At 37.8% G+C, this 15,112-nt stretch overlaps 1 protein-coding gene across 3 annotated transcripts in view; it reads right to left on the bottom strand.

Annotated features, from left to right (window-relative positions):
* Nucleotides 1–3,089: 3,089 nt before the first annotated feature.
* POT1 (protection of telomeres 1) overlaps nt 3,090–15,112 on the bottom strand; it is a 75,143-nt gene continuing 63,120 nt past the window's right edge. For 2 of the 3 annotated variants that reach the window (XM_005869583.2, XM_014542359.1), the window contains 4 exons: nt 11,015–11,103; nt 8,703–8,794; nt 6,228–6,333; nt 3,090–4,372 (listed from right to left, as the gene is read on the bottom strand). In XM_005869583.2, the coding sequence (XP_005869645.1) occupies nt 4,260–4,372; nt 6,228–6,333; nt 8,703–8,794; nt 11,015–11,103 (400 nt within the window). In that variant the 3' untranslated portion in view covers nt 3,090–4,259. Of the gene's footprint in view, nt 4,373–6,227; nt 6,334–7,482; nt 7,833–8,702; nt 8,795–11,014; nt 11,104–15,112 lie in introns of those variants that run through there. The other variant, XM_014542358.1, reaches the window with a different exon arrangement.

Raw genomic sequence — 15,112 nt, 5'->3', positions numbered from 1 at the left:
GGGGTCCAGGACTGTGAGAGGGACAAGCCGAGCTGAGGGACGCCCCCCTCCAGTGCATGAATTTTCATGCACCGGGCCTCTAGTAATAAAATAATATTATGAATAACTATAAAGTAATAAAGTTAACAAAAGAGGTAATAGGAATACATCCTTACAAAAGTGTATTGGCATAATGAGAAATAGAACACTTACTCTATGTGTATTGACATAAAAAATGTCTACTCTATAAAGTGACAAAAGCAAGTTGCAGAAATATATTTATAGCGTGATGCTATTTTATGTATTTATAGTAATGCCATTTTTAAAACAATTTTTAAATTTATCTTTATTGTTGAAAGTATTACAGATATCCCCTTTGTTTTTTCTCATTGACCCCTTTTACCCCGTACCCACCCCTCCCAAGCCTTCACCACTCTATTGTCTCTATCCACAAGCTATGATTATATACATATGTTCCCTGGTTAATCACTCCCCACCTTCTCTCTGAAATTCTGTCTGTTCCATGCGTCTATGTCCCTGGATCTATTTTGTTCATCAGTTTATATTGTTCATTACATTCCACATATGAGTGGGATCATGTGATACTTATCTTTCTCTGACTGGCTTATTTCACTTAGCATAATACTCTCCAGGTCCCTCCATGCTGTTGCAAATGGTAAGTTATATTTTTGCAGCTATATAGTATTCTATTGTGTAAATGTACCACAGCTTTTTTATCCACTCATCTGTTGATGGGCACTTGGACTATTTCTAAATCTTACTGTAAATTACACTACTATGAACATAGGGGTGCATATATACTTTCTGATTGGTGTTTCTGGTTTCTCAGGCTATATTCCTAGAAGTGGGATCACTGAGTCAAATGGGAGTTCCATTTTTAATATATTGAAGAAACTCCGTACTCTTTTCCACAGAGGCTGCTCCAGTCTGCAGTCCCACCAGCAAGCAGTGCACAAGGGTTCCCTTTTCTCCACATCCTCACCAGCACTTGTTGATGGTAGCCATTTTGACAGGTGTGAGGTGACACGTCATTGTCATTTTAATTTTCATCTCTGGGATGATTAATGCCTTTGAGCATTTTTATGTCTCTTGGCCATCTGTATGTCCACTTTGGACAACTGTCTATTTAGGCTCTTTGCCCATTTTTTTTATTGGATTGTCTTCCTTTTGTTAAGTTATATGAGTTCCTTATATATTTTATATAACTTTTTTTTTTTTTACAATGGAAAACAGTCTGGAAAACTATATACCAAACTGTGAAAAGTAGTTTCCTCTGGGGTACTAGTTAGAACAGCAATTAATTCAACTTTACATATTTTATGTTGTTTTAAATTCTTATATTACTTTTATGAAAAATATTCTGGATGGAAGGAAAACTTGATGAAATGCATGGTCAAATTCAAACCACTGAAATAACCTGAAGAATATAGCTTTCCCCCCAGACACCAAGGAAAGCTTCCAGAAAGTGCAGAGAATTGGCTGGATTGAGAATCACAAGCTTCACAAACTCATGCTTTGACTTTGGAAACAGATGACGTGAGATTTTGGCCCACTCCTGTGATCTGCAAGTAGCTAGAGCACAGGATCTACCCTGAGTCACAAAGCTGGGCAGCCACTGCCCCATGATGTGGAGACTGCTTTCTCGAAGTAGCTAGAGCACAGGATCTACCCTGAGTCACAAAGACACTGCTCTCTCAGGTGGACAGGGATGTATTCAGCTTCCTCACTTCCATCCACACTAGTTTTTCTATATTCACTTAGAAACAACCCTGATGTAGAGCATGAGACCAGGGGTGAAAAAAAAACAATGGGAATGATGCATTGCATCTGGGCATGTGCAGCTTCCTCAAATAAAGCAGTGTGATGGGGGAGGGGGGCGAGGCACAGGAAGAGCCTGCAAGCAGTGCATATTTCATGATCATATCGAGATAAGAAGCATCGACTGCCTCAGATCTTCTAAGACAGGCATGCTCTTCCCCGTAAGAACAATCCAGGAGTGTCCAAAACAATGGATGCTGCGGAGACTGAAACTGAGTTCAAGGCTGTACACGCACTGCTTCCTTCACTTTATGTCATTTTAAAACTGACAGGAAGACTTTGCCAGTATTCACAGGGACAATGCTCAAATCCGGGCACAATGAACTACCATCTAGTTGTTGCTCCAGGAACAGAATTCTCCTATTACTCCGGGTTCTTGACTAGCATACGGCACACAGCACCACTGGGTAAGTACTAGTGTCGATGGAACTCTTGCTCAAAACTGAAGTTAAAAAATAAAACTAAGGATGACAATGTAGGGTGTCCAGGAAAAAGAAAACAAAAGAGAAATAGCCCGTCATCATGAAGCGTCACAGTTTCCCCTCCTCACTTCAGAGAAGCACAGGTTGACACTGTGAGCCTGGGGCACCGCTGCCCCTACTCCTCTAGACCCGGTGCTTCCCGAAGGCAGAGAAAATGTCTCTCTCCCCTTTGCAGCCCAAGCCTACCAGCAACACTGAAACTTATCTGTTCAAGTTTATGTTCTGAACCAAGACTTTAAATCCCCCAAACAGCAGCATCAGTCTCTTCCCATTGTCTCAAACAAGCTGATACTTCAGTGGGAGGGGAGATGGGTAGTTAGGTCTGGAGATGTGCTAACATGCTCAGAAACTAGAATTTAGTTATGAGCAGAGGAAATCAGATATTCAATTATTTTTTGCAATAAAATGTTACAAGCCTTTTGGTGAGTGTAAGGAAACACATCACTGACTCTTCTCACTCCCAATGTTTCAGATGTTTAAGGCAGGACGCATTTGCAGAAAACCCCATGTTGGCTTTTGCTCCAGAATCCTCAAGTAGTGAACAGTGCAACCTCTGGAGAGTACTGACTAGCATTTAATAATTGTATGAACTTAGACAAGTTGGCTCATCAATCGAGCCTCCATTTCTTTATCAGGAAAATGGGTTGTTGTGAAACTCCAATACATGTTAAGTGCTTTGCACAGTATGTGGTATGTAGACAGTCCTAAATATGTTATACTGATATACCTGCTTTGATTCTTTGCTTCAAATCATGCCTGAGTTCAAATAGGGCAAACAAACGAAAGAGCTGAATTATGTGCATTTATTCATGATTGAACTAGAAAAATCTGTATCTGTCTTTAGCAAATAATATACATAAATGTACACATATATACAGATATATAGAGTAGTTTCATAAAACTGAATACTCATGATTTTATTTTTTCAGTTGTTTTAACATTATTTAATGAGTTGAGCAGTCTGTATTCCGCCGCCCCCCACTTCTGTGTTTTAAAGATATCCCAACTGTTGGAATTTATCACATCTAAGAATTCCTGACAGTAATGATTGTGCTCATTATTCTTAGTAGCATACATGCATACATTGGCAGTTCACATAATACATGGTTAGTTTCAAGTTTAAAGAAGGGATAGGTAAACACAGTAAAAAAAAAAAGTACACCACATTCCCAGCACCCAGATACACTAAAGGTGAATCTGAACCACTTTCTTAAGTCGGGATGAAATAGAATGACTTCTAATATCATATAGAGAAATAAGCAATCAAAGCATGTGCATATCATTCTGGTCTAAAAAATGGATTTATCCTAAATTGGTCAATATCAGCACCCAAAGAAAGCAATTCTACCACTTCCACTTAAAGTAAACCCCTCTTTAAAGTACACTGTGGCTCATTTGAAGAAGCATTTTTTTGAGGGGTATTGGTTTAAGCAGATCCCTTTGTACAAAACTAAAGCAAAGCAAAACCACTATCCACTACATCCTTGAACTCAGTCAAAGCTCAGACTTAAGGCCAGGGTCTCTTCTAATCCCATATCCATGCTAAACGCCAACACTGCTGATCTAAAGACCTAGGCAAGAAAAGCAGCTCAACCAGGGATGGGGGATGGCAGAGAAATCAGTGGTAAAACCAACGGGAAAGTGACTTTAATGCAGGAACAAAATAGCTTCTCTGAAAAGTCTACAAAGAGTAAGCGAAAGTCTTAATTTATTCATTGTCTCGCTTTCTTTTATAACCCTAGCAGCCATCAATACTGGATATTTCTGAGTAACAGGAACATTTTCAACTTACAACAAGGTGTTAAGATAATACAATGTCTATTTTTTTTAATGAAATAGTGGTTACAATGGAAAATAAACTACTGAGCTAAAGCTTTTACATGTTGATAGCAATCTCATAGAAAATAATAATGTTTTTAAAATTACAATATTTTACATATGCTAAGTTGAATGTCAATATTAGATAACATCATCTGCAACTGTGGTGTCAAAAATCTGATAGCAAATTTGCTGCTCCGTTCCACTTGTGACATTATACGATTTGATGAAGCATTCCAACCACGGATATGTATCTACAAATCCAAAAGAAAATGTTACTTACCCATTAAAATTAAACAAATAACTCTGGCATATCTAAGCATAATGCTTAGCTAGAAAAATTAACATACTTAATTTGAAGATAGAAAAGTAAATAAATATACTTATCAAATGTAATGTTATCTACTCTTCCAAATTACACATTGGATTCATGTTATTATTTTACAGTGATTCTGACTAATTTGAACTTTTTTCTAACAACAGGAAAAAGTAATGTGGGATTTTCAGAATGTTTGATAGTGAATGTTATAAACTACCTCATTGTGAATTTTTATTCCTTTCTTTCCTGCTAATTTCTTACTAATCTCCAGTTTTTTTTATTTATTTATTTATTTATTTATTTATTTATTTACTCTCTTGGTTGGTTGCAAAGAAAAGAAACGGATCGATTCTGAATTTCTCGAATCAGTTCAACACCTCACATTTATCAAGGTAAAACTACAGGTACCAATATTATTGAAAAGCAATTTTGAAGTTATGTATCAAAAGTCTACCTGACCTGTGCTTTTTGATATGACAGTTTTATTTCCAGAAATCTATTCAAAAGAATCTAAATAGCCAACAAAAATTAAAACTGCCATCAAATAAAAGTATGTAAGTTAAACTTTGTTACAAATGTATAAAAAACTATCTTTGTAGAATTGCTATAAAATGTATAGACTGACCAGGGTAAAATAAAGCCTGATTAAAAATAACCTATAAGCCCAGCCAGTGTGGCTCAGGAGTTGAGTGCTCAACTATGAATCAGGAGGTCATGGTTCGGTTCCTGGTGAGGGCATGTGCCTGGGTTGTAGGCTTGATCCCCAGTAAGGGCTGCGCAGGAGGCAGCTGATCAATGATTCTCTCTCATCATTGATGTTTCTATCTTTCTCTCCCTCTCCCTTCCTCTCTGAAATCAATAAACATATATATTTTTTAAAAATCTATACAAGTTAAATGAACAGTTAAATCTACAGCTGGTAAAATTTGTTACTGATGGAAAATTATTAGAAGGGTCAAACTGTCTTAATATGATTTAGATCTGCAAGTTTCAATGTAAATACAGATAATGGCCACAAAAGGAACACTCAGTGGCTTTCGGTATAGTAATCTATACAATTTGACCTGAAGATTTGGTTGATGAATCAAATGTTAAATCAAAAGCAACTAAAGCTGCTAAAAATAATTAGTAAAATAAAAAACTGTAAAATCTGAAAATAGTTAATACTGAATAGAAAATTCATCAATTAATTAAAGTGGCTAAATGGAGTTTGTTACAGAAAATGTTTCTTATAAAAGTTTCCTCCGTTAATGTAATTTCAAATAAAATATTTGTATGTATAAACAGAGTGTCAAATTTCCTTTGATCAAGACTGCCTCCCCTTTATTGTATTTCAAAATATTTAAAAAACCTTTTCATTTCAGGAACTATGATTTATACCTATTTTTTAAAAATATATTTTATTGATTTTTTACAGAGAGAAAGGGAGAGGGATAGAGAGTTAGAAACATCGATGAGAGAGAAACATTGATCAGCTGCCTCCTGCACACCGTCCCTACTGGGAATGTGCCCGCAACCAAGGTACATGCCCTTGACTGGAATTGAACCTGGACCCTTCAGTCCGCAGGCCGACTCTCTATCCACTGAGCCAAATTGGTCTGGGCGATTCATACCTATTTTATACCTGTTACTGTCTTCATCAAAAGGTAGATCATACAGTCATCAAGCACTACTTAGTAATTTATTTGGATTCACATTTCAAAGTTTGCATACCTCTAAAAGTTCATAATTTAAATATATGCTGGTGCTATTTTTTAAAAAAAGAATGAATGGCAAATACTATGGCTTACCAATTTTTTTTCCTGGAGGGCAAAGCATATTCATGATCATATCCATACTTTCCTGAAGGTAATCATTGGTTAGGATTTCTGATGCTGGAATATGGAAGAATTTGTCCTTAAAAATTATAGAAGAAAAAGGAAATGATATTAATCTTTAATTCAAGTTATAATTAATATAAAAGGGGTGGGCAAAGGTAGGTTTACATTTGTACTGACATTCTTTTGAGTTAATAAAGCTATTGTAATAATCATAATCCTGAATATCTTTTTTCCATAGGAACTGTAAACCTATTTTTGCCCACCCCTGTATTTTAATACTATCTAATTAAAATAACCTAGACCAGTGGTTCTCAACCTGTGGGTTGCGACCCCTTTGGGGGTCGAACGAACCTTTCACAGGGGTTGCCTAAGACCATCGGAAAACACATATACAATTACATATTGTTTACAGTAGCAAAATTACAGTTATGAAATAGCAACAAAAATAATTTTATGGTTGGGGGTCACCACAACATGAGGAACTGTATTAAAGGATGGCGGCATTAGGAAGGTTGAGAACCACTGATCTAGACTATGTCACTCTATCAAGATTCCAGAATTCATAAACGACAGTGCTAGTCTGAACTCTAAAATATGGTTTACTTTAATAACAGATTTGAGATATACAATTGAGTTAAATGGCTCTGACTTAATAATAATCAGAAAACAGGGAGACTTACTATTCGCTTAATAACACATATATTGAGTGCCTACAATGTGTAAATATTAAGTTTAAGAGTATAACATATTTATTTAATTTTTTCCTCTTCTACTCGAATGTAAGGAGGAAAGGGATTTTGCTTGCCTTGCTCACTACTATGTCTTTACCACAAAGAATAGTTAGTACCTGGCACATAGAAGGTGCTCATTAAACATCTTACCTAATAATAGAAAAACATGTAAATTGACCGTACCTTCGCTACACTAACCAGCCAATCAGGAGTATGCAAATTAACCCAACAAAGATGGCAGTTAATTTGCATACGTAGGCACGAAGCGGAGGAGCGAGGACTGAAGGTGGCTCAGGCCCGAGCAGCTAAGACTGAAGGCGGCTCCGGCCGGAGCGAAGGCCTGGGTCCCGGGTGCCGGAGGAAAACCGGTGCCGGCAGCCAGGGGAAGGGAAAGCCTATTGCACGAATCTCTTCGTGCAACAGGCCTCTAGTTTAGTTAATAAATGGATACATGAATTGTTTAGGTAGGAGAAAATTCTCAACCTTGCCCGATTCTTTCACAATGTGTGTAATAAAAAAATAATGTTACCAGCCTCTCCCTTGGCTTCTGGGAGGTAATCTGTAAACCCGTGGATGTTATGCCTGATGGGAGTGCCCTTGTTTGCCTGGGGACACAGGGTCACACTGGATAGTCTAACAATGTGGGTTTGTGTCATGTAGTATTAGCTTGACCACTGCAGGGGCTGGAGACTGAGATCAGTCACGTGTACATTCAACCATGACTACGTGACTGGACTCCGGCAAAAGCTCTGGACACTAAGGCTCAGTGGGGCTTCTCTGGTTGGCAATACTCCATAGGTACCTGGACACGCTGTTGCCAGCAAGTCACTCTGTCTGCCGTCTTCTCCAACACGAAAGAGGGCAAATGAAAGTTCCACATTTGAAACTTCCTTGGATTCTGCCCTATGCACCTCTTCCCTTGGATGATTTTAATCTGCATTTTTTTAGCTGTAATAAACTATAATGGTGAGTAAAACTAACAAGCAAAATAAAGAGACTCAAAGATAGCATGGGGTGGGGGTGGGAGTGCGGCTGGGTATGGAGTGTGGAGAGATTGAGCAAAAAAGAAAAAAAAAAAAAGATAAAAAACTCATGAACATAGACAACAGTGTGGTGATGACCAGGGGGAAAGGGGGAGAGGGGGAAGGGGAGGTGGAGAAAGGAAAAAATAGCTTTCAGTCAATTCTGTGGGTCTTTCTAGTGAATTATCAAAACTAATGGTGGTCTTGGGGACCTCTGACCTGCGTCAGAGTGAGGCTGGTCTTGGAAATCCCCAAACTTGGAACTGCTGCTGGGAATGAGGGTGGTCTTGTGGAAAGCTCCCTAGCTTCACCCATGTCACTATCTCCCTACCAACGTAATTGTGTTCCCTCTAATATGAAATGAGGAGGCTTTAGAAGCCTAGTGAAATGCTGATTGTTAATGCCTAGAGGGCATGGTTATACACTGCCTTTGACTCCTGGGACAGATTTCTGGGTGGTATAAAAAATGACTCTCCTAAAATTCCTATTCCTCAATTTTTCATTATTTGGACATTAAGATTTATAGTGTAATATCAAAAGAGAGAGAAACACATAGACAATTTAAGATCTATGCACTATTTTTTCTACATTGCCTTAAATCTTGTTAGTAATAAAGCAGGTATGAATAAATATATTAAAATTCAAAAAAATATTATTTTTAGTTAAAAATATCTTCACCACCTGTTACTTACAGAATCCATGAGGTAAGCTTCCAATACTCCTGTTCCATCATCAAGAGTGAATGTCATCACAAACACATGTTGAAGGGGTACAATACCCAATACTAGTGAAGGGAAAAATAGATTACATGATATGAATTTGCTTTCAGATAGTATGTACCTGTTAATTTTGTTTACTAAAATAATTTAAAAGAGAAAGAAAAACATATATATACTATATCTTTTTGTTCTCCAACATATCTTGTAATACCAACATGTTAAGCTCATTTTAGCAGGTTCATTTTGGAACATTACAATATACCTATATAGAGGTAATGACATATAAACAACTGTATCTTTTTGATTAAATATTAATATATCTTTAAAATGAGTTGATCTTGATAGAAAACATAAAAACTGATTAAGAAAATGTAATTTATTACATGTTAACCTTATGAAAGACAAAAATAAGATACCAGAATGCTCTGAAAAATAGCATGCAGTTCAATATTTATGATTATGTAACATGTCTCTCCCCTCTGTACTACAGGCATAGGGATCACTTATTTTTTAAGAGACATCATCAGGTGAGTGGACAAAAATATCGGAATCTGAGATTTAATAATTTAGTAAGATGAAGAAAAAGGAAGAAATTAATGAGATAATAAATCATATGAAAATTTACAAGTTAAATGCACATCTTTGTGTTTGGAAATGGAAGACATTCAATATGTTTACAGAACGGAATAAACAGAATTAATTAGGGGGCAACTAAGAAGAACAAATTAGGGCATATAGTTGTGACAGTGATTGTTAAAACAGAGAATTGACTTTTAGGATTTAAGGGGTCTCAATAGGTTAACACTGTGAGCTAAAACCAAGAAATATGAACACAAAACCTACTCTGAGGGACCATACAGACAAACAGACAACTGCATTAAGAATAGGATAGGAAGACCACGCTGTCTGGACAGAAGTTCATGTGAAAGTAACCTGGAATTTCACTGGACCACAAACAAAATAAGAGATAGCAGTATCATACAGCTGAATTAAAAGAGAAGGAAAACAAAACCAAGTATACAAATTAATATAAAAATTAATATCAACACAGTAAGTTCTTAACATTATCAACAGGTTCTTGGAACTATGGCAAAACAACATATAACAAAACCAATTTTACCAGAGGCTAATTGATAGAAACAAGAGTTAAGTTCCTAAGGCATCTCCTCAATGTTACAAGGAAATGACAATGAACAAAACGATGTTATTCAAGAACCTGCTGTACAATGAAATTTTCCGGCCAGTTGAGAAGCAAAGTGTCCAATTTTAGGGAAATACAAGTTTTGTTTGTATTCTGAATTGGCCAGTATCTGCAGCCCTATTTTCAGCTTTGAATGCTAAACTTGGAGGAGAGCATTGGCAAAGTGAAATGTTTATTGAGGAGGAGAAATAAAATACAAAGGAATGTGGGAAAGTACCAAAGGAAGCGAGATGCTTGCTTGGAGAAATAGACTAAATGAAGGCTCAACAGATATTTTCAAATGTACAAAGTCTGTTGATCTTTGGAAGAAGGAATAGATATCCTCTAATTCTAGTAAACAGAATGTGGCCCAGGTTAAAATCATAGGTAGGCACATTTTGCCTCACTATCAAAAACTGCCTAAAAATTAAGGGAATATGTTGCCTTGCAGTGTAAAGAGTCCCCTGTCACTGAAAGAGTTTTAAGCCAAGGCTAGGCAACCACAGTTAAACATGTGAAATAAAAAGATAATTGTTCCGGCTAAAAACTTGTATTGGGCAAAAAGTTGTAATAGCTATCTCGAAAACTCTTTTAAATTCAAGGTACTGCTCTAACCGGTTTGGCTCAGTGGATAGAGCATAGGCCTGGGAACTGAAGGGTCCCAGGTTCGATTCCGGTCAAGGGCATGTACCTTGGTTGCGGGCACATCCCCAGTGCGGAGTGTGCAGGAGGCAGCTGATCGATGTTTCTCTCTCATCGATGCTTCTAACTCTCTATCCCTCTCCCTTCTTTGTAAAATATCAACAAAATATATTTAAAAAAAAAATTCAAGGTACTATGAGCTGGAGAGATTTTTCAGAAGCCGTATTTGTGATTAATGATTAAAACTAAAACAAATTACTGAACATTAAAATAAGAGTAAAAATTAAAAGATAATGGCAGATGCTTGAAAGTTAAGTTTCCAAATATTTTAAGCATTTACGTTATACTTTTATTACAATCACTTTGCTCTGGTTTTACTATATCCACAAATACTGAAATATAATCAGTGAGATCACCTGACACAAAGACAGTAAAAATTGAAGGACAAAGAAATTCAGCTAACCTTCTGCCACAGAAGAAGGAATCCATGATGTTTTATCATCCAGATTATTTAGATTTTGTATTGGTCTCAAACTAGAACACTTTTTACATCTGAAATTAATAAAACAAAAACAAACATTTTAAAATAACTTATTATATTACTTATTATAACTCATTTAATATTATAACTTATTTTTGCTGTTCGACTATGCACGTTTTAAAAATCAAATTAAAAAAATAGTATTGTCGCTCCTATATTGTGCATATTACAATCAGAATTATTTTAATAAGCTTTTAACAATAGAAGCAATCAAAAAGAAAGTATAGTTCAGAATAAACCAATAAATTGAGAATAAGAGAGAGGTTTCAGGTCCAGATTATTAATTAATTTGGCTAAGTGCCTTATTTGGTAAAACAAAAATGTTTAAACAGATAATCTTTACGAACTTTCATTTTATGGCTCTGTGAACAATAAATAATAGCCGCGGTCTTAATATGAGCAAAATATTGTGACTACAGAAGGCTGTATTAGCAACATTTGGGTATTATATTCAGTAAGTACATATTTAGAGGTTTATAGTTTGTGATGCCTAATACTATAGTTATTCTTCTTAATATAAATCAATTTAAAACTATGTAATATTCTAAAATTATACATTATTTAGTATAGGTATTTTGATTAACTTATATACAATATATTTAAAGTGATTTTTTTACATAACATAATTTTTAGATGATAAAATATGTATTTAAATAAAAACATAAAAATCCAATATTTAAGAGGTTCATGCAGACTCCTTTTTATTTGCAAGCTGGGGGAAAATGGAGGTTTAACTATAACAAGTATTATCACCTCCCACCCTTCAAACAAATCTGTTTTGTGTGTGTTTTTTTTTTTAACAGAAAAAGGCAACTGAAAGAAATATTATTGCCTTAAAAATGGCAATATTAACTTTAGACATTGATAAAGCAAGTATACAAATAAAAAATTAGCATGCAAATGAAAAATTAAGGGTAAAAATAAAAATTAAATACAGAATTCATTACTTCTAATGTAGTGAAAGAGAAAAAAGGAGAAAATTAAGAACATTTTTTATAAATCAATTCCAAAGAATATTGAAGAAAAATAAGTAAAATAATAACAAAAATAAGAGAACAGTAATAGTAGAGGTGAAAAACAACATAAAGTGTAGAAATAAGACCTAATTATATGAAAAATTAACATTTTAAACTCATCTATTTAAAAATAACTAAAATTTACTCATAACTATTTATTCATGAGACCTACTAAAGGATAACAACAAAGGAACATGAAAGCAAAGAGGAGAATAAGATACTAAGCAATTACGAACTGAAAAAAATCATGACTTATTTGCCCTAAGGTTTTGGGGTTTTATTATATTTTTATTATTGTACTAGTGGCCTGGTGCACAAAATTCATGCACATTAAAAGGGAATTAATTAGAGGAAATATTTTAATATTGCTATTTGCCCTTTTTCTATAATAGAAGTGTCAGAGATGAAAGAAAATTAGTAAAATGTATATGAAAATCTTCCTCCTGTCAGAGTCTGGGGCACACCACGGGACCCAGAGTCAAGTCCCCGCCCACCCACATGCACCTCGAAATTCTGCGAGACCCAGACCCGGCTGGCCCCACCCACGTCAAGCCCTGCTGGGTGGGAGGCACAGCCTCAGGTCCTCCGTCAAGCCCCGCTGGACAGGGGGTGCAGCCTCAAGGCCCCCGTCAAGCCCCGCCGGGTGGGGGGTGCATCCTCAGGTCCCCTGTCAAGCCCTGCTGGACAGGGGGCACAGCCTCAGGTCCCCCGGCCTGGTGCCAGGCAGGGGGCGCAGTCTGAGGTCCCCCCTCAAGCCCCGCCGACTAGGGGGCACAGCCTTAGGTCCCCCAGCCTGGTGCCAGACGGGGAGCATGGCCTGAGGTCCCCTGTCAAGCCCCACCAAGTGGGGGGCGCAGCCTCAGGTACCCTGCCCTGGCACCATGCAGCCTCAGGTCCCTGCTGATTGCTCATTAAGGCTCGTTACAGGAACCCTGCCTCCACTGTGGGAGCAGCCATCTTGTGTTACGTGAACCCTGCCTCTTTGTGACGGTGTGATGGTCAATTTGCATATTACTTCTTTATTATATAGGATCAGGATATACTAAACAACGAATTCACCAGAAGTTTAAACACTGAACCTGAATGAACCAGCAAGGACTCAAATACCTAAAGCACACATTGACAGAATAAAAGGTCACAAACCCACAATCACAGGGTACGTTAAGCACACTCTCTAAGAAGTGATTAAACAGATAAAATTACAAAGGAAAAACAACACAGTTTTGAATATGATTAGCAAGTCTGTCTAATGAACATGAGTAAACACTAAACACAACAATTAAAGAATACAAATTCTTTAAAAGTCTATGTAATATATTCTAAATCTGAATGAACATATTCTAGGGTAAAGCAAAGATAAACAAATCTCAAAAAAATCATGAAATGCATCATACTATTTGCTTAAAAAGTCATCTAACCAAAATGCAAACAAAAACAAGGCACCTGAAATGTGTGTGTAAAATTTTTTAAAGAATTCATGGGCCAAAGATATCATAATGGGAATTATGAAACATTTAGCAGTGACAAGAAAAACACTACTTATGGGAGAGACCAAGATGGCGGCATAGGAAAACACCGGAAATTGCTGCCTCCGACAACAACTTCAAAAATACAACTAAAAGACAGAACGGTCATCATCCAGAACCACAGGAAGGCTGGCTGAGTGGAAATTCTACAACTAGAAGGAAAGAGAAGAGCACACAGACTCAGAGGAGCTACGAAAGTAAAGTGCAGAGGTACGGAGGCTCCGGCGCGCGCGGAAAGGGGCGGGCACCTGAGGACGCGGCTGTCTTTTTGAATCGGGAGGGAGTCACAAGCTCCCGACTGCTCTGAACTCCGGTTCCGGAAATCTCTGGGGTCCCAGGGCTCATACAGGGAGAAACTGGACGGTCTGGCAGCAGGCAGAACTCGGAACTTGAGGGCGGCTTTCCCTCAGAGGTGCTGGCAGCAATTACCAGGACACTGAGAGGCACGGCCCCTTAGGGCAGGGCTGAGAATCAGCCATAGCTGCTTGCTCCGCCCTGTTGATTCCGAGACCCCGCCCCATCCAGGCTGCTGCAAAGCCTTTTGCATATGAATGCCCGGGTCCTTTACAACCTGACAACTACCTAACAAATTGCAGCTGGGCCAGACAGACCCAGAACTTCCAAGAGAAGGCCCAAGGCCCCACAGCAGCTTGCATTGCTTCACAGCTGGGCCTCATCTGGGCACCCCCAAACCCCCAAAAAAGGAAGGGGAATCTGCATATCTCTTCATAGCTCCTGCTGGGTAACCTCAGGAAGAGGCTTAATTAGCACCTCCTTAGATCCAAGAGCCAGTGTACCCAGTGGTCAGAGTGGGACCACCCAGATTACAACTCCTCAGATTCATAAGGAACACACTCAGGGGGCAGACTCAGTGAGCACCAAAGCCCCACTGAAGCAAGTCTTGCCCCAGAAGGGTGTCTTCAGCACAGAAGTTCTCCCACTGCAGACACAGCTGATTCTCACTGCCAATTGGCCTGGAGGTCAATTCCTCCCAGTGACACCTAAAACAATCAAGGCATAACTACAACAAGACTGTGCACAAAGCCCACAAGGGGGTGCACCAAGAGTGTCCACCTCAGGTAACTGGGGAGGCTGAGCCACTGGGCCCTGTAGGACACCTAGCACACAAAACCACTCTACCAACACAGGGAAGCAGACAAAATGCGAAGACAAAGAAACAGGTCACAAATGACAGAAATGGAGGACAGCAAACGACTGGATATAGAGTTCAAAACCACGGTTCTAAGATTTTTCAAGAATTTTATGGAAACCGCCGATAAATGTATTGAGATCCTTAAGAAATCTAGTGAGACCCTCGATGTTGTGATAAAGGACCAACTAGAAATTAAGCATACACGGACTGAAATAAAGAATAATATACAGAGATCCAGCAGCAGACAAGAGGATCCCAAGAATCAAGTCAAAGATTTGAAATACGAAGAAGCAAAAAACACCCAACCAGAAAAGCAAAATGAAAA

This window comes from Myotis brandtii, unplaced genomic scaffold, assembly GCF_000412655.1.
Source record: "Myotis brandtii unplaced genomic scaffold, ASM41265v1 scaffold3, whole genome shotgun sequence".
NCBI classification, from domain to species: domain Eukaryota; kingdom Metazoa; phylum Chordata; class Mammalia; order Chiroptera; family Vespertilionidae; genus Myotis; species Myotis brandtii.
Note: the sequence above shows the minus strand (reverse complement) of the source record. Positions and strands in the feature narration are given on the sequence as shown.